General features: G+C 37.9%; 1 protein-coding gene across 11 annotated transcripts in view; it reads right to left on the bottom strand.

The window, feature by feature from the left end:
- The window catches only part of CFH (complement factor H), a 79,986-nt gene that overhangs the window by 47,052 nt on the left and 9,185 nt on the right, over positions 1–23,749 (bottom strand). For 7 of the 11 annotated variants that reach the window (XM_033099409.1, XM_033099407.1, XM_033099406.1 and 4 more), the window contains exons 2-11: positions 23,152–23,337; positions 22,747–22,852; positions 19,498–19,574; positions 17,558–17,749; positions 15,156–15,326; positions 10,348–10,521; positions 8,777–8,971; positions 8,165–8,350; positions 6,165–6,347; positions 4,353–4,529 (exon numbers count right to left, since the gene is read on the bottom strand). In XM_033099409.1, coding sequence (XP_032955300.1) covers positions 4,353–4,529; positions 6,165–6,347; positions 8,165–8,350; positions 8,777–8,971; positions 10,348–10,521; positions 15,156–15,326; positions 17,558–17,749; positions 19,498–19,574; positions 22,747–22,852; positions 23,152–23,337 — 1,647 coding nt within the window. The remainder of the gene's footprint in view (positions 1–4,352; positions 4,530–6,164; positions 6,348–8,164; positions 8,351–8,776; positions 8,972–10,347; positions 10,522–15,155; positions 15,327–17,557; positions 17,750–19,497; positions 19,575–22,746; positions 22,853–23,151; positions 23,338–23,749) is intronic. The other 4 variants (XM_033099408.1, XM_033099417.1, XM_033099415.1 and 1 more) reach the window with 2 other exon arrangements.

The following is a 23,749-nucleotide window of genomic DNA, read 5'->3' on the forward strand; positions in this document are numbered from 1 at the left end:
GGCATAAAACTATTCTCTCATATTAAAAAACAAACAAATTAATGCTATAATATTTAAATTACATGATTAAATAAAAATTGGTATTTTTGTTTAATATAACTGGGAAACCAGAAGATATAGGATAGGCATTTCTAATATATTTCAGTTAGGGAAACATTAAAAGTTAATTAATGTTTTATAAGTTGATAAATCAAACTGAAAACAGGACGAAGAAACAAGTTCAAGGTCCCATAGCTAAGCATATTCTAGGTATACTAAATGTTTATATAGTATACACTATCTATTCTTATTATACTTATTATATATATATGTATTGGCTATTAATAAATTGTTAATGATTCTGATTCAAAATAGAAAGGTGTAAATTTCTTTCTTAAAATTTTTAAAAGCTGCGAAATTTATGACAGTACTAAATTATCAAAATATGCATTTTTGGGGGGCGGCCGGATGGGTTAGTTGGTTAGAGCGTGAGCTTTGAACAACAAGGTTGCCGGCAACTAAGATTGAAAACAGCGACTGGACTTGGGGCTGAGCTGCGCCCTCCACCACTAGATTGAAGGACAATGACTTGACTTGGAGCTGATGGGACCTGGAGAAACACACTGTTCCCCAATATTACCCAATTAAAAAAACTGCATTTTTCTTATTTGGAATCCTTCCATCTTGCTAATTAATATGTAAAATTAACACCTGAAATTTAAAAACTGGAATCATACCGAAAAGAAAATTCATACTACCTAAAAGTCAAGCATTAACACACAATCATAAAAGTAGATGTCAGGTAACTATTTTTTAAAGTAATGATACCAAAAAAAAACAAACCTGTGTAAATTTTGTTTTGTTTTTGTTTTAATATTGAGCTTTGAGCCTAGTTGAGGAGATCACACCTGAGTTAGAATCACTGTGATTCCTCTCCTAAAATTCTGTTCTAATATTCTATGAAGTTCTTTTAGTTGTGTGTGCCTTTGCTTATGTATTTTGTGCTCATTTGATATAAGTTTTCTATGTCATCATATTGAGCAAAAATGCTGCCTTAACAACAACAACAAAATAATCTTCCCTGTTGGCTATTTCCAGCTGTTATATTTATATAGAGACGATGACTCAGAAATGTTATTGAAGAGTATGAATGCGTATAGCCTGGATTAGAGATGCTTATCTCTTTCCAAGAGTCAAAATTTTAAATCCTAGCACTGATAGTTAGAAATGTTGGCATGGCTTTTTGATTCTGAAGTGTACATTTATTTACGCTTTCTGTAAACACTGTTTGGTTTAAGTAGTTTGTGAGAAGAACCATTCCCCTTTGGGACCCTCTCCCCAAAGTCTTGCAGGACATTTAAAGTAAACTCACATATCAGCCTAGCAGTGTGCAATGATAGAGGGAAGATGTTTGAAAACAATACTAAGCTGTCATTTGTTTATTTAATACTTGGAAGCTTACACCATGCTGGCGTGTTTCTACCGATGTGTCACAAGGTCATAATTGCCATGAAATTTTCAATAGAAGCCATATTGGCCACATCTGCTTCTCTGTACCGCTGTCTCTGTCATTTCAGCTCCCTCTCCTTCATGTTTTCCTGCGCTGTCCAGTGACATTGCAAAGGCCTTGAGAATTATGTATTTTGTGTTCTTTCTTAAAGCAGGCCACTCCAAACTGTTCAAATTTCCAGCTTCATACTTATAACTCCAGAAAGAAATTCATTATCATCTTAAAAATTCCCCCTTCTATTTAGGATAAAATCCAAACTCCTTATGATCCATCTTTTGCCTGCACTTTCAATGTCATCTTATTTCTCTCTCCCCCTATGTAGTTGGCCTCCAGGCCTCATGGTCTTTAAATATTTTTAAATAGGTCAAGTTCTTTGCTCTCTTGCTATTGCACAGACCTTTTTCTCTATCCAGACATGTTTTCAACCTTTCTGTGTATGGATGCCTTCCTACATGAAATAGAGCCTTCAGTCTCCTCCTAGTTTCCAAATCCTCGGATTCTTTTGTTTCTTTGAACACAGCCATATATAAACATATTAGAAATATTTTTATCATTTGGTTAATTACTTGGCTTAACTCACTGTTTTTTTTTTAATACTGGAATGAAAGCTCTCAAAAGGCAGGCTTTTTTCACCATTTGTATTTTTCACCATTTTGTCTTAGCCTATTTTTAGGTGTTTGCTGACAGCCTGAATGAAGCACTTTTAACTGGGCCCGAAGCAGTGCTAAGTGTGTCTGCGCCATCTCGATAATAAAATGTGTGTGTGTGTGTGTGTGTGTGTGTGTGTGTGTGTGTGTGTGTGTTAGGGTGTATGGGGGAGTGTGTGTGTCTCCGAGGTCTTTATTTTAACCTTTTCGACTCAACTGAATGTCCCTTCTCTTCCTTCTGCCACGCACCACTTAATCTCAGGGTCTCATACTAGAAACTATGAGCTTCTGCTTCAAAGCCCGGTCCCTCCCCAGAGGCTCTGGTTCCCTTTCCCTCTTCCCATCCCTGGGACTACCTACGTTATGTATTCAGTCTCTGCCTGCTGCCCTCTCTACTATATCCTCTTTAGCACTCAGTGTGCTCTCATGTCTCCCATCTTTTTAAAACCAAACCAAACCAAAACAAAACAAATCTATTCCCTGTAGTGGACAGTTCATCTACCAATATTCTGAATATTTTATTCCCCGACCCTCTTTATTCTTGAAAGAGTTATGCCTACATGCTGTTTTAAGTTTCTCACTAATCGTTTTCCTTCAGCAGATTCTATGTAGCCTCTGCTCCATTTAGTCCATCAAAAACTGTTTCTGTTACACTTATTGTCGGCTTCTATGCAGCCAAATCCACCACATTTTCACAGTCTTCTAACCAGACATATCAACTGAATTAGAAGCATTTGCCACAGTAATTATGATAATAATGTAATTAGATTACAATGCCCATGAGTTTATTGTATAGCAAGCACTGTGGCCAGAACTTCATATGGAGAATTTAGGCTAATAAGCAAAACTTCCTTTGCAATACTAAAACATTTGTAATACTGAAACATTGTACACATAAGCAAGAGTGAACGAAGCTTCAAACTGGTTTGGCGGTTGTCCTGAGACACAGGCTGAGCCAATGGTGGAATGGAATTAGAAGCCGTCCAAGCTGACTCCATAGGATTCACTATTAATCCCCCTACTACACTTCCTTTTCCTTTAATCAATTTCTTCTCTTCACATGTATGACAACATTCATTCCAACTTCTTTCCTCTTGATTCTGAGTGCTCCTGTCTTCTTCTGTCTGACCTCTAATGCTGGAATGCTGTAGGGCTCAGTCCTGAGTTCTCTTCCTTTTTTGCTCTGTATTCTTTCCCAACGTGATGTCGTCGTCTGCATGGTGATAATCTCACATGTATATATCTCCTGGCTACAACCATACATTTAACTCTGTAGTTTACAATCCAATGTTGATTGTCCATGACAGTTCAGCCACCATGTGCCCGAGTCAAAAGTTGACATGTTCCCCTCAAAGCACTCTTCCTTCCCTCACCACCTTACAAAAAGGCATTTCCATTCACTTTCTTGCTTATTAAAACTATAGAAAAACAAATATATGAGTCCCTTGATTATTACTCTGTCGTACACTCAACATCTAGTAACATCACCTATGTTTTCTACCACCAAAATTTATCCCAAATCTGTTCTCTGCTTTGCCTCAGCAATCATCCTATCCAAATGTCCACCTAAAATTCTCCCAACTCTTAAGTAGAACCAGCTCACCCCAATATTTCCCAAATATTGTTCTGTTTTCAAAGCTTTGCACATACTGTTCCCTTGAGTTGGAATACTATCCATCCACTCAGTTTTCTACAGATGGAAGTTCTATTTCTAACCTTGGAAGACAGAGAGCTGATTGGCAAACATAAATGATAGGTGTGTAATAGTCCACAAAACTTGTCAAAGTCAAAAATAAACAGCTCCTCAGGACCTGTAAAAATTAACACTCAGGTGGGGGGTGTAAAGCAGAAATTCAGGACCGAAAGTCTGAGGAAGTTGTAGGAAACTATAATTTTGGGAACGAGTACCCATTTTTAGACAATACAACAGCTTACATTTAGAATAACAAAAACAATTATACTTTTCCCACAAATCTATCACGTACATGGACCACAGGAAACATTACAGTAATGCACTGGGTTAAATAGATTATTATCTTTGGGCTTCAAAACACCATCTTCACCCAGTTTAATTCAGAAGGAGACACCTTGATTTTAATCATTGTTCCTTAAACATGACTTTACACAATTCAAATTTGTTAAAAAATGAAACATTTTAAATAAATTTTGTTAATTTTGGTAATCCTGAAATAAGAATACCTGTAAACAGTACTTACCCTGACATGTGGGTGTGTCAGACCAACCATTGTCACCACATACTATGGTACCCCTGGTGTGTCCATTTCCATTTTTATATCCATCATGGCATACATAGTCCAACCTTTCGTTGACCTTAAACCGCGTGCCATGACCTGTGGCTCTGGCATTCTCAAATACGGGCACATCACAATATTCTAATGCATAATAGAATCGAGGATTTCATTTCTAATATTATTTAACATACAATCAAATTGAGTAAGGAAAAAAGCTTTACCAATTACTGTGTGCTAATAAATTATGTATCATATAAAAATAATCTAAGAATATTAGTGATAAATCATTGTTTTAACGTAGCTACTCAAAATGAAAAAGTTTGATTGTATAAAGCTGTTTTCTTCTCACTTAACATGGAAAATTTGTTTTAAGAACATTTTCCTCAATTAAATGACACTCAGGTATTTATTCCATGCTAGCAATACAACAGGCCATTACAGATGTGTCGTACTTTTTTCCCTCTGCGAAGCAGAAGAGCATTTTTTTGTGCCACGATTATTAGCAGTTGTAACACATATGCCAAAAAGTTTGATTCGTTGAACAAAAAGATTAATTTTTAACAATAGGTCTCAATTTTTAAATATTCTCAAAATTCTACTTTAAACAGACCAATTTTTATAACTTACATGCTAACTTTCCTTTTCCAAATATTTTCCTAATGGCTGTGAATTCCTTTATAATGTCAAGAATGTATGTACTCAGAGTTCTATGTTTATAATTAGAATGAGATAGTAAAATGCTAAAAACTAGTCTAAATTTTCACTAAACCTATACTAGAGTGATGTCAATAAAGGTTTAGATAATTTCTTCACATTTTATAATGTGTTAATGTAGCCAGCTAGCATAAAGCTTTAACAAAAGTAAAGCTAAAATATACTAGAAAACAATTATAATAGATATTTTCTCTTCCATAGTAAGAGTTTACAATGGATAACTGATCACTATTTAGTACAAAGTGAGTCTGATATGGAGAGATTTTTTTATCCTTTTTCACTTGGCTAATGCCCATTAGTAAGCAAAAAAATAATAAAAGGAAGAAATGAAATACAAATTGTAAAAATGGATAATTTAAATATCCACCTAAAGTGAGTCAAAAATCTCACTGCACAGCTTTGGGATCAATAAGATGACCTGAGCAAACAGCTCTTAGAAAAGCTCCATGAACTTCAGGGCCATGGTACGGGGACCACACTCAGCACAGAGCGATCTGTTCTGTCTGGAAGCGCTTCTCTGTGCCCCTAACGAGGTGTCTGTGTAGGTTTTCTAAAGGAAATGAGTTTCAGAAGAGCATCCAGTATCTGACATATGAATTCCACAGGTGACATTATTCCAACATGTAAATTACACAGGTGATAATATTCCAACATGATGCCTTGTGAACCCATACCTTCCCTGAAAAACATAACTTTTATGTTTAGGAACAAACACTCGGACATAGAAGTGTGATCACCTAAAAACAGGTACAACAGGCAAAAGGTCTCAGCTAAAAACAAATGAGTTTACACCGGCAGACACAAAAGGCGCCTAACTAGTTACTAAGTCACAGGATGCTGCACAGTGGAGAGAACCTAAACTGAAAGATGGACTGACTTTCCACCCTACTAGCAATTAATCTTAACAGGCAAAATATTATTTATATTTCTCAACATTCTGTATCTCTTCAAATGAAACCACCTCAGCCCACTTCCCTCCACTCTCCCCAAATAATGCAGATAAAGGAAACTTTTGTACACTGGTCACCAGGACAATGAACACTAACATCGTGAATGACTTACTAATGCATGTGGGCTGAGCCGACCATCCATTTTGCTGACATGTAATCGACCCAGTGGTGTGACCATCTGTTGTCACATATCCTTGTTTGCACTTATATTGTACTCGTTTATGTACAGGATATGTAGGATCTGATTCAGAAATAAATCCATTTGGAATTTCCAGGTCCGATTTTGAACATGTTTCTAAAAGGCAGAGAGCATAAGGAAAAGATAAGCATGTATTCAACAAACATTTTCATAAGGACTCAAACAACATAACCATACAGAAAACATGGAGTCATTTATAAACGAAAACCTGGAAAAACCTAATCAGCCAAGGTCTTGAGTCAGAGAAGATTAGCTATGAGTTTCCAAAGGTATTACATCAAGATACTTTATTAAAATTATTTTAGGAGCAAAGCAAGATTTAAAACACTCAGAATCGCTTCCAAGAAATTACTAGAAACCTGTGTATCTAATGGACCTGGAATCCCCCAGCTACCCAGAGCTCTCCTAGCAATGGGTCCTTTCATGCATTTTACTTTAAATATTCTGAGGCTGGAGCTTATGTGTTCTCACCACAAGGAAAAACGTTAACTATGTGAGCTGACGGATATGGTAATTAGGGTGATCATGGTGGTCATTCCACAACGTATACATACATCAAATAGCAAGCTGTACACCTTAAACATACGCAATTCCTGTTGGTCAGTTATACCCCATTAAAGCGGAAAACCATCAAATTTCAAAAAATAAAAGTATGAGCAGAACTGAAATAGAAACAAACACTAGAGAGAAGTACATAGTTAAAAGGTGGCTCATTGAAGAAACTTCCCAAACTGATAAATACCAGGCAAGAAGAGTAGAGAAATAGTGAGTTACAGCCATAAACAATGAGGAAACTGAATTAAACATGTGAAAATAACCTTGTGAGTCTTGGGGAAACACTCAGGGCCTAACGAAAATTCTGGAAGGATAGAGGCAAATGATGTGAGCTGTACCCTCCAAGTGCCTTTATTTGGGGGATTTTTCCAGACTACAGCATTGGAGGAGAAAACCCTTGGCACACCAGAGTATGTCAACCATACGAGTAAAGTACACAAAAGTCAGTGATCTCACAGAAGTGGACATCACCAGAAGTTGAACGTAGAGAACCAGAGGAAGAAACTATGGAATGTAACGTAGAGCTAAACGGATCTGCACAGAAATCACTAGATTCTTTGACTGAATATATCGCACTACAGTGCAGGGCACAACCCCATGAGAACGGGTAACTGCCAGAGGAAGAACCCACAAATTCAATGATTTCCAGAGCACACACAACCCTGGAAAACATTCCGATTTGATCAGAGTGGAAGGACCTCTTTAAACACCAGTCCTTAGTAGAGAGACCAGAAGAGGCCTCACTCATCCGCATTCTGAATAAACTAGTCTTAGAGTAAAGGCTCCCAGACCAGCCATAGCAAAGTTAAGAAACAAGCCTTGAAGGGATCAAGTTGACCCATAACCCACTTAGGCTTCCAAAATGAAACGAAAGCCAGCAATCCCTATCCCCCAAGACGAGCGCCTCGGGGAGGTAACTCAGGTGGTGGCCCTGTCCCTCTTGCTTCTTCGTGGCCTCCACTCTTGGTCGCTTTTCCTGTGATGCTGTGCTGACACTTCCCTGCTAGATCCCCGGGCTCCCACAGGGATGCTCTATCCATGGTGACTGTCAACTTCGGCGCTTTTTGTGCCGAGGAAAATAGAAACCGTGACTGAGCCCCAGGCCGATGTCACGTTATTCCTACACGGACCCACTTTGTCATCATGTGCTGTATTTTTCACTAAGGTCTCTCAGTAGGCTCATTTGTTTTTCAACATATGCATTCAGAACTCAGTGTATCCACTCACACACTTGGGAGAATAAATGCAAACAGGTGAACTGGCAGAAGAAAAAGCTGCCATGAACATTTTGCCACAGTTATTGTGGGTGAGTCTTAGAAAATCACAGACATCCTGGGATCTCAGACGAGTTTACTTACTGACAGGGATGCATGTGGGAGGAGGGGACCAGCCATTCTCCGTACATGTCATTGAGGTCTGCTCATTGGGAAGGCTGTAGCCGGGATGGCACTCAACTCTTACAGTATCACCCTGGAAATAATCTTTATGATATTCTTCAGAACTTGGGGTATATCCATGTACCACATACCTGAAGAGACATCTTCCTAAGAATTACAAAATGATGAATAAAATCTCATAAATTTGTTCAACATGGTAAATTAAAAGTTATCTTTACAATATTTAAATTAGAATGCAAAAGCATCCAAATATAACATATAGCATAAGAAAAACTAAGCTACTACCAAATGTTTCTTAAATAGAAAAATCAATACTCTTATCACTTATTTGTAGTTTTATAATTAAAATGTGTAAATGAAATAGGTATTCTCGTCAAGTCTCTATTTTTATCTCGTATGTTTTATTAATGAAGACTCCTCCTAAAAGGAGAACCTGTATTGGTCACTTGCTCATAGAACTCAGCCCTTGACCTTGTTTTCATCACACAAGGCTTACTTGTGTTCTCCTGTGTGTTTTTCACTTCTGCTCTTAGAAATATTTACACACTCACTATTACAAAGAGGTGTACGTACTGCGGCAGGGCACTGCTGGTGACCATCCTTCTCGTGTGCAAGTAATGTGATCCCAGAATGATCGTGAGTGAGTCACAAAGTTGTCATTACAGGAATAATAATACCACTTTCCTACAGCTGCTGGGAAGTATGGTTTATATCTATTTTCATTATGTAGGCTTCCATGTTTTATTTCAGGAAAAGCACAGGGTTGAACTGGCAATAAACACAGACAAACCAAAAAAACAGTGTGAATAATGTTTTGCCTTAATAAAAATCCATTGAGACAAATTATTTCATTGATGAGTCATATTTTCTCATTAACATAATTACACTTATTGCATTAGATTTCTAGGACAATAAAAGTTATAAAATTCAGATGACATAATGAGACTTGTTTTGTGATCATTTCACAATATATACAAATATTGAATCATTATGTTTTGCTCCTGAAACTAATACAATGTTATATGTCAACATTATCTAAATAAATAAATAAGTGAATAATCCTTTTCCTCAAATTGTTCTGCACGTGGAGGGCAGTTTCATGGTGATAAACCTCTTCAAGGGTATCATACTTTCAAAATTCATTTGGACTCGGGCCCTGATATAACAATAAGGCCACTGACCTATTACTAGTGTCATTACATTTTTGATTCATGGAATATCCAGCTTAAGCGTGGGCCACCTTTACAATGAACTGTGATGGATAAAGAAAAGAAATATGATTGTTGGGACAGAAAACAGTTGAAAGGGGCTAAAGAAACATCCCTGGAAATAAAATACCCCATTGAATTGAGTGGCATTTTGTGACAGGTGATGGCTTTAGAAAGTTCCAGCCTCTTCAACGCTCCTCCCTCCTAAAAGGGAGCCTAATTGCCTCCCTCCCCACCCTGCACCTGTACTGGACTCACTGACCCTCTTCTAGACTATGTATGACAGGTGACAGTGTGTGACCAGGTCACGAGAGGTGTGGAGGCTTCCTCCTCTCTCTCAGATCACTGGCTCTGGGGAACTGAGCCGCCAGTCCAGCATCCTATGGAGACCCGTGTGTTTAGGCCCTGAGGCTGCAGCCAAAAGCCTCAGGAGGGAGCCGTCCTGGAAGCCGCCCTCCAGGATGGCCGCCGAGGCCCATGTCCTGACTCAAGAGCCTGACTCTGACCTTGGCAGCTAAGCCACTCCCGAACTCCAGATCCAGGGGACTCTGAGGTGATGGAGGCTTCTTGTTTCAAGTCAATATGTTTGAGGGAAAATTTGGTACACAGAAATAGTTAACTAACATACTAGGTGGTAGATCATACTGGTCTTGCCAAGTTTTCATTCTGATAGTAGAAATATGTCATTTAGAGAAATATATAATGATATATACAAGTACCTACTTAACACTGAATAGCAAAAAATTGAAAGTTTTTCACTTACAATGATATTTTTTTCCTGCTTAGAATTGATTACTTTGAAAAGCAAAGAATGTGGCTAAATCCTGTCTTTACAAAAGGCAAAGATTTGGACTTATTAGGTCCTCATTTTTTTTTTTGTTTCCGAGAAAGTAATTACAGAATTAAGAAGCAGGTGAATATAGGAAAGGAACTTACAGGTGCATCTTGGATGGGGCTCCCAGCCTACACTAGTGCATCTCACCGTATTTCCTCGGGTTGCAGGAGAAAAGCCGTTTTTACACTGGTATGTGATTACATTTTCAAGTCTGTATTTGGTCCTTTGAGGACTGTAGTTACCGTTTGGAATATAGGGAGGGTCACACGCAATTTCTGAAAAAGGATATGTGGATAAGGCCATAATTACTCCCCATGAAAATAACCAAATACATGAAAACAAATAAAGCAGATGTTATTTTTGTCCTTACCATGTGGCAAAATGGCATTAAGTGAGCACAGCCTCATGTCCTTCCCCTATAGCACTGTATCTCTCGACCACATTTGTCATCTGACGTATTTGTGTCCCCTGCATTCTTGAATCCCGTTTTTCCAAACCATCATATATATCATGATATTCCACACGTGGCAATGACGTCATAACATCTTACTTCAACTGTTCTCCCCACTTCCCTCAAGTTCCGGGACTTCTGAAGTTCTTGTAAGGACTGTTTGCAAATACTCTGAGCGTCTTCCCTGTATAGGATAATGCAGGTGGCAGTAGTATGTTTCCCTTTCAGGGAGGAAGTTTTAAAAGCCATTGTGTGAATATTTATGTTCTCTTGCCCACAGTTGCAGGGGCAGTAGAATGACGTGGAAAACCATGTCTCTATCTTCTGATTCTTACGAAAGACAGAGATGCAGAATTCCTTGTAATTCACACCAGAAGTGAACATGAATAGGAAATTAACTTTAGCTTACTAGGCTACAGAAATTTGGAAAGACATTTTTCTTACTGGAATAGCAAAACTAGCCTTAAACAATACATAAACAAATGGGCATGGCTGTTCCAATGGAACCTTGTTTACAGAAAGGGGACAGGCTGGATTCGCCCTCCAATCTATACTCTTGGACCTTGTCTATCCTAATTTATAAAGCTCCTTCTCTCAGTCCTTTTCATCAACTTTGTTATATTTCAACAATGGATCAATTTGCAATATTCTTTTTCTAATAAAATGCCACGCCTTTTAACTACCGTGGAAATGTAATATAAGCATTTATACTGGTGCCACGTTGCATTTTGGATTCAAACACGTGTGCTGGATATTCAGCACTGCATGAAATCCATCCATATACCCCTAATTTACTTCCTATTCTATTTCCCTGAATAAGTGACCAATAGTCTCATCTTACGCAAGTCACCTAACACAACTGCTCTTTCATCAATAGATCATTAATCCTTGCATTCACAGAAAATAATTGAGACTACCAGCTGTGAGTTCTCTAGATCTTTTCAACATTTTTTTTTAATGTTAGTTGTATCTGTTCTGAACTTAAGCCTTTCCCTTGGTCTTTGATAAGGCATTTTTTTTTTCATACGCAAGCTAGCTTCTTAAACCTTTTATTTTCCTGTAAACCATTGTTTATTCCTTCCCTCTGTCTTATTTTGTCAACCATTCTCTCTTTAATGGGTATGAAGCTTCTCCAATTTTAAACTCCTTTTCTCAGTGCTCAGCTAGTGTGCTCCATTTGTCCTCCGCTTCACAACCAAGGTCCTTAAAATGGCATTTTACAACTGCTATTGTCCACTTTCCAACCTCCCACTTATTTTTCGATCTTTCTGCTTTTTGGCCTCTGACATCTCCACTGTGCTGGTACTGCTGTGACAAAAGTCCCCAATGTCCTTCCCTTTGCCAAACTCTTTGTATTCCACACATTACAGTGGCTTGGATGGACTATCGGCTCCTTAGCTATTTGTAGAACTGAATAGATAAAAACCCTCTGTGATACTTGACACAGTTCATCACTGACTTCTTGAAGTACTCCAATGCCTTACTTTCTTATGTTCTCCTACCTCTCCTTATCTTGGACTGAACGATACTGTGTTATTTTATTCATGTTAGTGACAGCTGTTCCTCTTCCTCTACTCAATTTTGGGCCCCACCTACTCAGATCTCACCTCCTACCTCTTTCCTACTTACTCTCTGCCACCAACATAATAGCTTCTGTCTGATCTTCACACATGCCAATGTTATTCCTGCCTCGTGCACTTTTTATTCTTTGTTTCTAGAATGATTCTTCTCTACCTATTCCTATTGGTTCTTATCACCACTCCAGAAACATCCTTCCTGATAAAAAGCTACCACCATTATGCTAACAACTTCTTGTGTGCGATTCAAATCTGTATATTCAACTGCAGTTTCACACTGGACAGGTCCATACGTATAATTCAAAGGTATATGCAACTTATTATACGGCAGACTAAATCATCATCCTTCCTTCAATATATGTGTGCCCTCCTGTGGGTAACATTGTAATGTCTGGCACAAGAACACCATGTCACATGCCTGGAAATGTAGCACATATTTCTTCCTCCCCATCACTCCAGCAGACTCAGAAGCCATATTCTATAAAGTTATAATTAATGCTTATATATTAATTATATAATAGCATACCTCCACTGTGCACATTTAACTCCTAGAGGTATTGCAGTAGTTTCTTTTTTATTTTCCTGTTTTTGTTTTATTAAATTTATTGGGGTGACATTGGTTAACTATATATATATATATATATATATATATATATATATATATATATATATATATATGGGCTTCAAGTTCTATAATATGTCATCTATATATTGCACTGTGTATTCACCTTAATTGGTCTTAAATTTACACTCCATTCTGACAGAATAAGCTTTGATTATGTCTCTAGTGCTAACATGGTAATATACTTATATTAGCAATGATTACATTAAAAAATAAGAGAAAACATATGTGACCACCAAAACACAACTTTTATGTAAAATATGTCTTCAGTGTTTGATGTAATTGACACTGACCCCAAATGAACCTTAAGTATGTTAATCTATTTTTCTCTCATTTAATTCTGCTGTATTTATATTTTCCTTTTTTAAAAAAATTACAGTTTATTGGGGTGACAATGGTTAGTAAAACTGCATAGATTTTAGGTGTACAATCCTGTAATCCATCATCTATATATCCCATTGTGTGTTCACCACCCAGAGTCAGTTCTTGAATTTTTAAGTTATGACACGTAACAGAAAATGAAAAAGAAATTCTGTAAAGAACATGATTTGTAAATGTGGAATCTTTGGTTGTGTGTGTGTGTGTGTGTGTGTGTGTGTGTGTAAAGGAGTCTAGTTTCAAGAGAAGTAAGCACAGGAATTATAGTAACACAGACGGGAAAACGGAGATTTTCCTTTGTTAAAACAAATATGTGCTAAGCAAGCGTTTTAAGTAGGTAGTCAGTGAACAAAAAAAGGACATAATCAAATCAGAAAACTTCTAAGAAGTAGTCACCCTACCCTGAGTTCTCATCCCAAGCAAAACTGAATTCCGGAAGTCTTACTTTGAATTCATTGAAACTTGGAATAATGGATGGTTCATTGTAATGTTTATCCTCAATACAGGCAAGGAGCCTGAGAGAACACTAATGGTTTGTAAGTTACATTTGGATGAATCAATTAACTAATCAATTAAGAGGGCTCTGAAGGGAAAACATATGGCAGAGAGGAACGACAGAGGACGTGTGGCCCCCACTTTCTCAGTGTAGGAACCACAGAAGCCATGAAGACAAACAGCTGAACCCCACACACCATCAGCCTAACACAGATCTATGTGGGTTATCACTGTCTTGTGCTCATTCACCTCTTTCTAAAATATTTTCTTACTAATGCCTGAAAGATCATTTGATTGTGTAGAAGGATGTATTTCTAAGGAGTTGCTGCTGGGCTCAACGAAACTTTATTGTTTTTTTTAAAGAATAAAATCAACTCAAAAAGTCACTCTAGTTTTTGTAAAGAGGATCGCTAAAACAAGGTTCATGCATGTCGTTATGAATGATATAATTTAAAGTTCAGAGGGCTCTGCTTCCCCCTGCAGTATAGAAAAAATATGTAAGAGTCACCCACTTAGAGGCGGTCAATTGATCTGATTTTATGTATGATAATATCGTCACTTTTTTTACTCACTGCAGTCCCCCTTATCAAAAGCTAACTCACTCCTTTTCTTAAATGTTTGCAAAATCTCAACACGGTTTATTACCATCTTATCACTGCATCTTCTTGCTATTCTTATATCATTTCTTAAACTCCTCAAATACCAACATTTGCTCTTGTAGGACATTATAGTTTAAAACCAACTCTTTTAAAACCAAATAGGCTCAGTAGAACATACTATTCCAGATATAGTTTTTAGTGGGCAAAGAAACAGTTGAACTCTTTGGGTCTATATGACATCCTTTATGAAGCCTAAGAGAAGAGTTTTTATTGTTTTTGTTTTTTCAGTGCCTTAGTCACTGTTGATTCATATTAGGCCCGTGGTTAATAAAATCTCAAATTTCTGCCCCTTAATTCCATTGTCAGTGGAGGGTTTCTCATCGGGAATTAATATAATGTAGTTTCTATAGCTAAATGCTGGGCAATCTAGTTGTTTGAGAAGCATACATACGTGGGAATCAGAAAGCTTGTTACAGGCCTGGCTGGCTGTGCTCTCTACTTTCTTCTGACCATCCCATAGACCAACTAATTCATATGCTACTGAACTTTCCTGGTCCCATCTGTGTCTCTCTTCAGAGTAAGAGAATACTACCAATGGATCTCAAAGTGGGTCTTGCACACATAAAAATCTAAAATACATACGGTATTCATAATAATTGATTCCTATGAACATTTCATAGTCCAGTCTGAGAAAAATAAACCACTTAACTATAAGGAGGATAAGAATGAAAACAATGGATGAAATATACAGCAAAAAGATACAGACAAGAAACATAACATTCATTACCTTTACACGAAGGAGTTGGCGACCACCCAAACTTAGTGCATATGGTGTCTGCTCTTTCACTGTAACCAAAACCACTGTGACATTTATATTGAAGTCGGTCATTTTCTTTGTAAGTGTTCTTAGGATTCATGGGTACTCCGTGTGAAATTTCTGGTAGTTTGCAGGAAATTGCTAAATGTAAGGGATTAAATTCCAAAATGTTTGTTATCTATTAAAGGATTGTGTCCAAGACATGGTTATACAAAGATGCAAATTTTGTTTCCATTAGGTAAAGCAGGCAACCAAACCAAAGTTCTGTTTTGACTTGAATGCTTGGTGAAGAATTTATCTGTTGTTCTTAGCATTCCGTTCTGAAGAAAGTTAGAATGCTGATTAAAATTATGTTGCAAATATTATCTGGTTTGATAAATTAGTCCTCTTGAAATAAATAGTGGTCAGTAATATTCATCAACTGTGTATATAAAATTGAATATAGACATAAGCTTATTATGATAAGTATTTTCACTGAGCAACCTGCAAGAAATGCATATTTTCTAGTAATTGATAATAGAGTAATTATTAACAGAATACTTTGTCCAATAAATTAATTTATCTCTTTGTCATTACAACTCTAAAAAGTAACTGACCTTCTGCATTTGTGGTTTCACCATCCATCCAAGTTCTCTATCAAGAAAAAACTGACCGTCACCTTTTTTTTTTTTTAATTAAAGTTTATTCGACTGACAATCGTTAATAAAGTTACATAGGTTTCAGGTGTCATCTTTGACACCATACCTCTCAAACATATTCCCCAGGATTACAGCAACAAGAACTAATTTCCAAGATCCTATTCTCCCACTTTCCCAATCTGTTTTCCTCTTTGTAATTTAATGACCTTTTTCTCTTTTCACTACATGGCTCCACTGAAAATCCTTCACTGATTTCCCAATTCAGTCTGAATAAAAGACGAATCCTTCAGCCCCTCAGAACCTTGCACCAGCCTATTGTCAATCCATCACTGACATTCCCTATTTGCATCCTACACCGGGGACCCACGAGGACAACGGGAACAAGAGTGTCACAGTATTTGCTCAGCTTTCTCTGCATGAGCTTCTTCTGACTGGTACGGTTTCCCCCGCTTTCCCTCCATCTACAAAATTCTCGTTCTCTCTTAAAGACTTACCTTATGCATTGCAGTCATCGTGCATTAGGAAGCTTTCACTAACCACAGAAATTTCGTTGTAAGAAGTAAACCCCTTCCATAAATCTTAAGAGTATACCTTACTTGGTACACTGAATATAAATTGTTTATCACTACTGGCTTGAAGAAATAGTTTTGTTAGAAAAAAGATTTTTTAAGAAGAGGAATGCTTCTTCTCTGTGTCTTGTTGGAGGATATACTAGACTAAGAAAGTGTAAATAATTTGGAGATTTTAGGTAATCTTAAAAAATAAATACAGCAAAAATTTCTGCCCAACACATATTGGTAAAACAAAGTACGGCACTTTTGATAACTTGTCTATGATGTTTCATTATGAAAGCCCAAATTATCAGATTGGTCACGATGCACAGGTCAGCAGTATTATAACTAAAGACTTCTTTCAGAAACTTTTTTTTTCAGTTACAGTTGACGTATAATATTATATTAGTCTCATGTGTATAACATAGTGATTAGACATTTATATGACTCATGAAGTGCTCACCGGGATATATCTAGTACCCACCTGACATACATAGTTATTACAAAATATTATTGAGTATTTTCACTATGCTATACTTTAAAGAATTCTTGACTTACAGTTTACTATACAACTCTTTTATAAAGGCAAATACTTATTTAATAGAATTCAATTCAGTTCAGCAATATTTATAATCAACTCACAATGCAAGTCTAAAACAGGCCAGTGCCTAGAGCTGCTATTTAAAAACAGAATGTCATCACGATGCAGTGGAAATAAATAATAAATCTTTGGCTATTCAAATGTTTAAAAAGCCTGTTCTGTCGGCCAGTACTAAAACTTGCAGCAGAAAGGCTTCTCATTGTATTTTAGCCATAAAAGCCGACTACAGTTTAATTACGGTGAAGAGCAGGGTCTCTGGTGTCAGGTAACCTCGGCAGGAATGTGAACTCTGTGCCTCGTTAAGCTTGGACACATGTTTTCACTTCTTTGCACCACAGTTTCCTCAATTATAAAACAGAGGTGAAAACGGTCCATACATCATGGAAGTCACTTTGGACATGAAATGAGATGACACATGTAAAGAACTTAGATAAATTACTGGGAAATAGTAAGTGTGCAGTAAACATTAGTCATTATCAGTATTATTCAGATTCTTCAGGAGGTTCAGGGCTTCCAAATGCATGTTCCATGAGAAATTCTAAAACCATTCAACGAGTCAAATGAATAGTCAGTGGATCTTACCCACGCAATTAGGTGTTTCGCCACTCCAAACACCGTTTGCCGAGCAATGTATTTCTTTAGGCCGATCAAGCATGAAACCGGCATTGCACTCAAACTGGACAACTTGTCCAAAAGTGTACTCCTGGTTCAGCTCCACGGCACTACTGATAATTCTCCCGTTCTCTGGTTCTGTCACCGGCAAGCACTTAGCAACTGCAAGAAACACATGTAACTTTTTCTAATGGAATTTGAAAACTTTACCATGGGAAATATGGATATACACAATATAGGCATAAAATCATCAGCAAGCTAAGACTGGAGGAAATTACTTAAACTTTTCTTTTTCTGAGGAACATTCAATATACCTGTTTGCCAGAGATAAATTCTGCTAAGTAACAAAAACAGTAGTGAGTTTATCTCTGATACTTTTCTACGCAAGTGGACAAAAAAAATTACTACTTTGCATGACAGTTTATATTTTTGTAGGGACAGACAAGCGTCTCTTATATAATGGAGAAATACAAAGCGTGGGGGAATTAAATATAAAATTTCCATGTAAGTCCCACAATCATGTAACACTATATTCCTGACAGTGTAAAAGCAAACTTTCTATTTACTTCAATAGAGAATAGTTTTACATTTTCCTTCCTCTTCCACATCAGCGTTCAAAATATTGTGAGTGCTTCTTTTGATTTTACATAATGTTTTCCCATATCCCTTAGGTTTTGGTACTCCAACCTCATTTTACAGCAGAATGACCCAGGATGCTTGTTAAAATAGAAAGTCTATGACTATCTCCCTGCCCTTTCACCCCTGAGACACCCATTCAGTAGGTTTTTCGCAACCCAAAACTTCCCTTTATAACAAATGCCCCAGGTGATTCCAAAGTCCATATCCCTAGAACATTTTCCTCTTTCCTCTCATTTTCAGAGATGAACGGTCTTCCATTCTCTTCTCCAGGCAACAGGGTTTTTGAGTGATCACATTCCTCCTTCCTTTTCTTTCTCTCTGTCCCTACTTCCCTCCCTGCCTCTCTTTCTGCCTCTCTCTCTCTTTCTGTTTCTCTCTCTCTCTCTCTCTCTCTCCCTCTCTACTACTCCTCACCATGGAACAGGAAACCCTACTCTGAGTGATCTCTTTTATTTCCGTGATGACTAGAGACTGGGGTTACCAGCTCCAAATGTGGAAAGAGGATCTACTTTTTCCCATTCTCACTGTCTGCTTTTTGGGTCGGTCAACGGGGGCAGAGCCTCTTCCTTCCTGCCTCTTTTCAGTGGCATAAGAGCACAGGAAAGACTCCCTTGTCAGGAGAGAAGGGAGAGAGGTCTCAGCCAAGTTCTCCACTTCAGCTGTTACCAGATCCCACCTGTGGATGGTTGGTGGCTGTGTGCCTCTTCATTACGAAAACTGAAATTCTGGTCTTTATTTAAATAGTGATACTTGTGTTGTTTCCAATGGTTAGAATCCAAAAGGAATGAAAAATATGGGTTTGATTTCTTAATCCCTAAACTTCTAATATTAGATCAGATGAGGTTATATTCATATTTGGTTACTGAAACACAAAATAATGTGGTAATAAAAAGGTTAGAGATACATTCTGTATTATATCAGAAGTCACAAAAAATAATTTGAGTAAGACATATTCAAATATAGACTCTAAGGATATTTTAATGTAAAACATTTCAAAAAAACTTAGATATGTTAAACATTTTAATATACAGAGGGTGCCAAAATAATGTATCCACATTTTAAGAAAGGAAGAAAACTGTATTAAAATTATAATACTCAATATATACTGGTAACAAAAGGTGAATACAAGTAACGTTTAACTCGTGCAATTACAAGAAGAGGTGCTCAAAGTGGCTACTATCAGCGTAATTTTAATACAGTTTCTTCCTTTCTTAAAATGTGTCTACATTGTTTTGGCACCCTCTGTATTTGTAAATCAATTTTACACCTACCTTCACACATGGGAACGTCATTGGTCCACCCATCTGCTTCACATTTTCGGAAATTAATCTCACCTACCAGCTGATACCTGAAAACCCAAAATAACAGAGTGGTGAGCTAATACGTGTTTACAAGCAGTTTTAAATTTGATGCCATTCTGAATGTCCGTTTCAGAGAAAATTAACAGATATGCACTTTTTTCCTTCCCTTCCTACATCTCTCCCTTCCTCCCTTTCTTCCTTCCTCCATCCCTCCCTCCTTTCCTTCCTTCCTCTCTTCTTTTTCTCTCTTAAATTTCTTTTTATCTTTCTGAAACTCTTCTTTCTTAAGAAAGGTCCTCCAGCCCTCAGGTACACAAACTTGGAATAACCATAACCCTTGGTTCTCCTTGTTCCATGCACAATATACTTTTATTTTATTGTTGAGTCAATTAATTAGTTACACTTTACAGTGTAATAAGCCCCATCATCAACTGTCAGAAAAAACAAAAGCCACACACACGATAGCGAACCACACGTAACCCATCCTTCAGTCCTATTCTGTTCTCTGACCCTCTATGACGGTGCTATTTCCTGGTCACTTTGAACTTTTTCACTTATTCAAGAATAGTGCTAGGAAAAATTACTTAGTGTGTGTGTTTATTTTCGGCACTTGTCTCCATCTGTCCATCTCCATGCTAGAGAGTTTTCCCAGATCTGGTCATCGAGTCAAGTCTGCATATATAACCCATTCAGTGTCGAATTAATCTAATTACAGTAACTCATCAGGCCTGCCCTTAGAATCTAAAATTCTGTACTTGGAGGAAAGTTCCTTGAGGCAGGTGCAAAAGGTCCCAGAGGCTTTAGATCAAGGCAAAGCACCCTTCTCAATATTGCAGTGGATGGCTGGAAGCAAAAATGTTTCTCTCAAAATGTAAATAAGGGGAAGGCAGTTTGGTGACCGCAAGAGAGATAATTTGAAAAGCGCCTTTCATAAACTTCTAAATAATTCAACATAGATGAAGGTTTCCTTCGTCTGCAAAGAGGATAGTCCTGCCCATTATACAAGTAAAACAAGCAAATTTTCTCCCTCAAAACATATTTTGTCTCTTTTGATCGCTATTGGTTCATTCCCAATTCTCTAAGGGAAAACAAAACAAAACATTGCAATCAATTAAATGGGAGCCACAAAATTGGAAGTCAAACATCTACTCCATGCCTCTGTCATAGAAAATAATAAAATAATTGGTTTTTGGGAGGCTCCCCCTCCCAACAGAGAAAGCAGATTTCCGGGATAACATTTTCCGTCTATATGAGAGACCCGTCATTCCTCCAAAGCTCTTTCAGGAATTCCGCAAAATTCTACACAAAACCTCCTGGGCCTATCTACACAGAGGGAGGGAGAAGAGAGAAAGAACGTCCACAGGTGGGTGGATGGGAAAAGGCAATGATTCTGTTTCTGCAACCCAGCTTGACAAAAAAACAAACAAACAAAATAAACAAAACAAAGCAAAAACAAAAACCCCAGAACTTTTTGCAGAGTGCCTCTTTAAAACTTCCTTCCCGTAAGGTAATGGAGCTAGGTGTCTACACTGAGTATCCTAATAAGTGGGTAGTATACAGCTACGTAGGTATTCAGCAAAGAAAAGGTGGGTGGGGCTTGGGGACGAGGGATCCAGGAGGGCATGCTTACTGGCAGAAACCATGGGTGTAGGAAACACATTCTACCGTCAGTTTACAACGGGGTCCAGAGATGTGCGCCCTCTTAAAGAGGCAGAACATTCCATCCATAAAGTTCAGAAATGGCACAGCCTACTTCTGTTTGCTGCCCTTGCGTGACCTAAGGACTTTTATTGCAAATACCTAGTCCTGTCAGAGTCCCAGACTCAGTGGTGGGGACATGTACTTTCATGGAGGGTATGCAACGGAGGGTCCTCCACACTCCAGACAATGAAACCGGCGACGAGGGCCTGAGCACAGGCAAGCGTGTCACTGATTTTGTTACCAACTTGTACATATGACTTATTCCTGAGATTTAGGGAACCAAGTGGGGAAAGGCTGTGAGTGTTCATCCCTTTTGCCAGGTCAAAGGTGGAACCTCAAAATGGCTACCTGGCCTGGATTGAAAGCCATAGCTCAGAGGAGAAAATTATAAAGTTCAAGCCCAGAGGGTCTTAATCTTTTTTGTCATGAGTAATAAGGTGACAAGCAATGATTGAAGGTTGGGCTAAAAAATGGAAAGTACTCCTGAAAATTCTCCCCCAGGCAGTGACCAAGGAGAGACTGAGACATGAGAACGGATACTTATTTGGGGTCTACAACATACCAGAAGTTCTTCTAAGGGTTTCAAGTGTGCGTCTTGTTTATTTCTCCCACCAGTCTTATGAGGTATCTGATATGTTTCTGCTTTGATAAGTGAGGAAATGGGAGTGGAGAGATGTTTTTATTACTTCATGCGGTCATCGAGTGGTGGAGTTCTGGAATGCAGGATTCCTCCAAAGCCTAAGTCTTAAACCAGTCGACTGCCTCAAGTCAGGAAATCAACGAGGTGAGAATGAGAAGATGGCTTTTGTAAGCTTTTGATCCTATTTATATTGATGTAGTGTATACAACTGTAATGAAACTGGTTTTCCCGTGCATGAGACTTTCTGCCAAATTAAGTTTTTGACCTGGCTGGAAATATCAGGGAAGAAAACACCGGAGGTAACACAGTGTTAGGATTAGCCATGAAAGCCCGCAAGAGAACACAGAGCCAATGATAATAAACCTCGAAGCATGTTTTGGTCCGTGTGATAAGAATAACATACAGAGCATGGAACCTTAAAGAACGGGGTTATCCTTATTTCCGTGTAAAAGTCTTGCTTCTCCTAAATTTGTATAAGGTTTTATTAAAATAGGAACCGTGTCATCTAATTCTGTTATCACGCCCCTGTCCTTGACACACGGAACTCCCATAATACTCTGCACATAATAGGACGCCGTGAGCACTTGTTGGAGTGACCCCTTACTTATATGCTCACCATTTTCCCCACCCTCCTATTACTACATTCTACCAGAGTGATGACAATTCGCTGTGATTTTTCAATGTTAAAGGGATAACACGGTAACGGGTATAATCTTTCTCATAATTTAATAACAATGTTTTGGGTTATGTGTGTAATACCTATAAAAACGCTCATAGAAAAATACAGTAACCTTAAAAAAATATAAATTCGTACTGTCCCTATTGATGACATCAATGATCCATTACCTCGATTATAAACCGCTCTTGGTACTACTTACCCCTCGTCACATGTATACACCACTTTGGCACCATATACAAACTCATCTCCTTCTTCAAGGTGGAATGAACCGAAGGCAATATCCCCAGGGTGTCCACAGGGCCGTTCTAAAAGGAAGAAAAGGGTACAGGAGTCGCCCGCTACACGAAGAACCACATTTTATGTACGACTCGGGGGACAAGGACAGAATCGAAGGCATGGAACAGTGATACCTGGCCAAGTTATTAGAGTAGAATCGAATGCATCTGTATGCTTGGTTTCTGAATTCACCCCCTTGTTAAGAACAGCATTTCGTATTTACAGGACAATAGGGACATAATTCAGGCGGGACTGCCACAATAGCTAACATTCAGTCTTTTCACAACTAAACGTTTCCATAAATTTCACCAACGTATGAATTGCTTACTGCGACATGTCTTGGATGGGTTGAGGGCCACCCACTCCCCTTTCCGGCACTGCATGAAGATACTGCCAAAAGTTCGATATCCAGGCCGGCATTTATACGTGGCCTGAGTGCCCTCTGGATAGCTCTGCTCCTGCCAGGTGCCTGACAGAATTTCTGTCTCTTTTCTTGGTGGAGGTTCTTTACAATCTACAAACAACAGAAATAAAATAAGTGCTTAAAGTAACTATTTAAATATATGGTATGTTTAGGTTATTTTTGCTTTTAAAAAAACCTATATGGTTCCAGGTCCAGCCAAATGGATGTCTTTATATATGTGTATGTGTGTACATACATACTCATATATATAAAATATATATTTTAGCTTACAGAAATTGAATCTGCATAAATGTGTAACAATAACTTTCCAGAGGAATACTTATACTTTATTATTTTAACTTCTGCGTTGCATTCTACGACTGATTCACTAATTTGGGAAATATTTATTGGGCACTAATCTAAGTTCTAAAGAAAAAAAACAACAAATAAAAGACACAAAGCATCTGCTTTAGGAGGGAAGTTAGTCATTAAACAAGTAACCAAGGAGATGCAGGCTATGCAT

This window comes from Rhinolophus ferrumequinum, chromosome 27, assembly GCF_004115265.2.
Source record: "Rhinolophus ferrumequinum isolate MPI-CBG mRhiFer1 chromosome 27, mRhiFer1_v1.p, whole genome shotgun sequence".
In the NCBI taxonomy this organism is placed as follows: Eukaryota; Metazoa; Chordata; class Mammalia; order Chiroptera; family Rhinolophidae; genus Rhinolophus; species Rhinolophus ferrumequinum.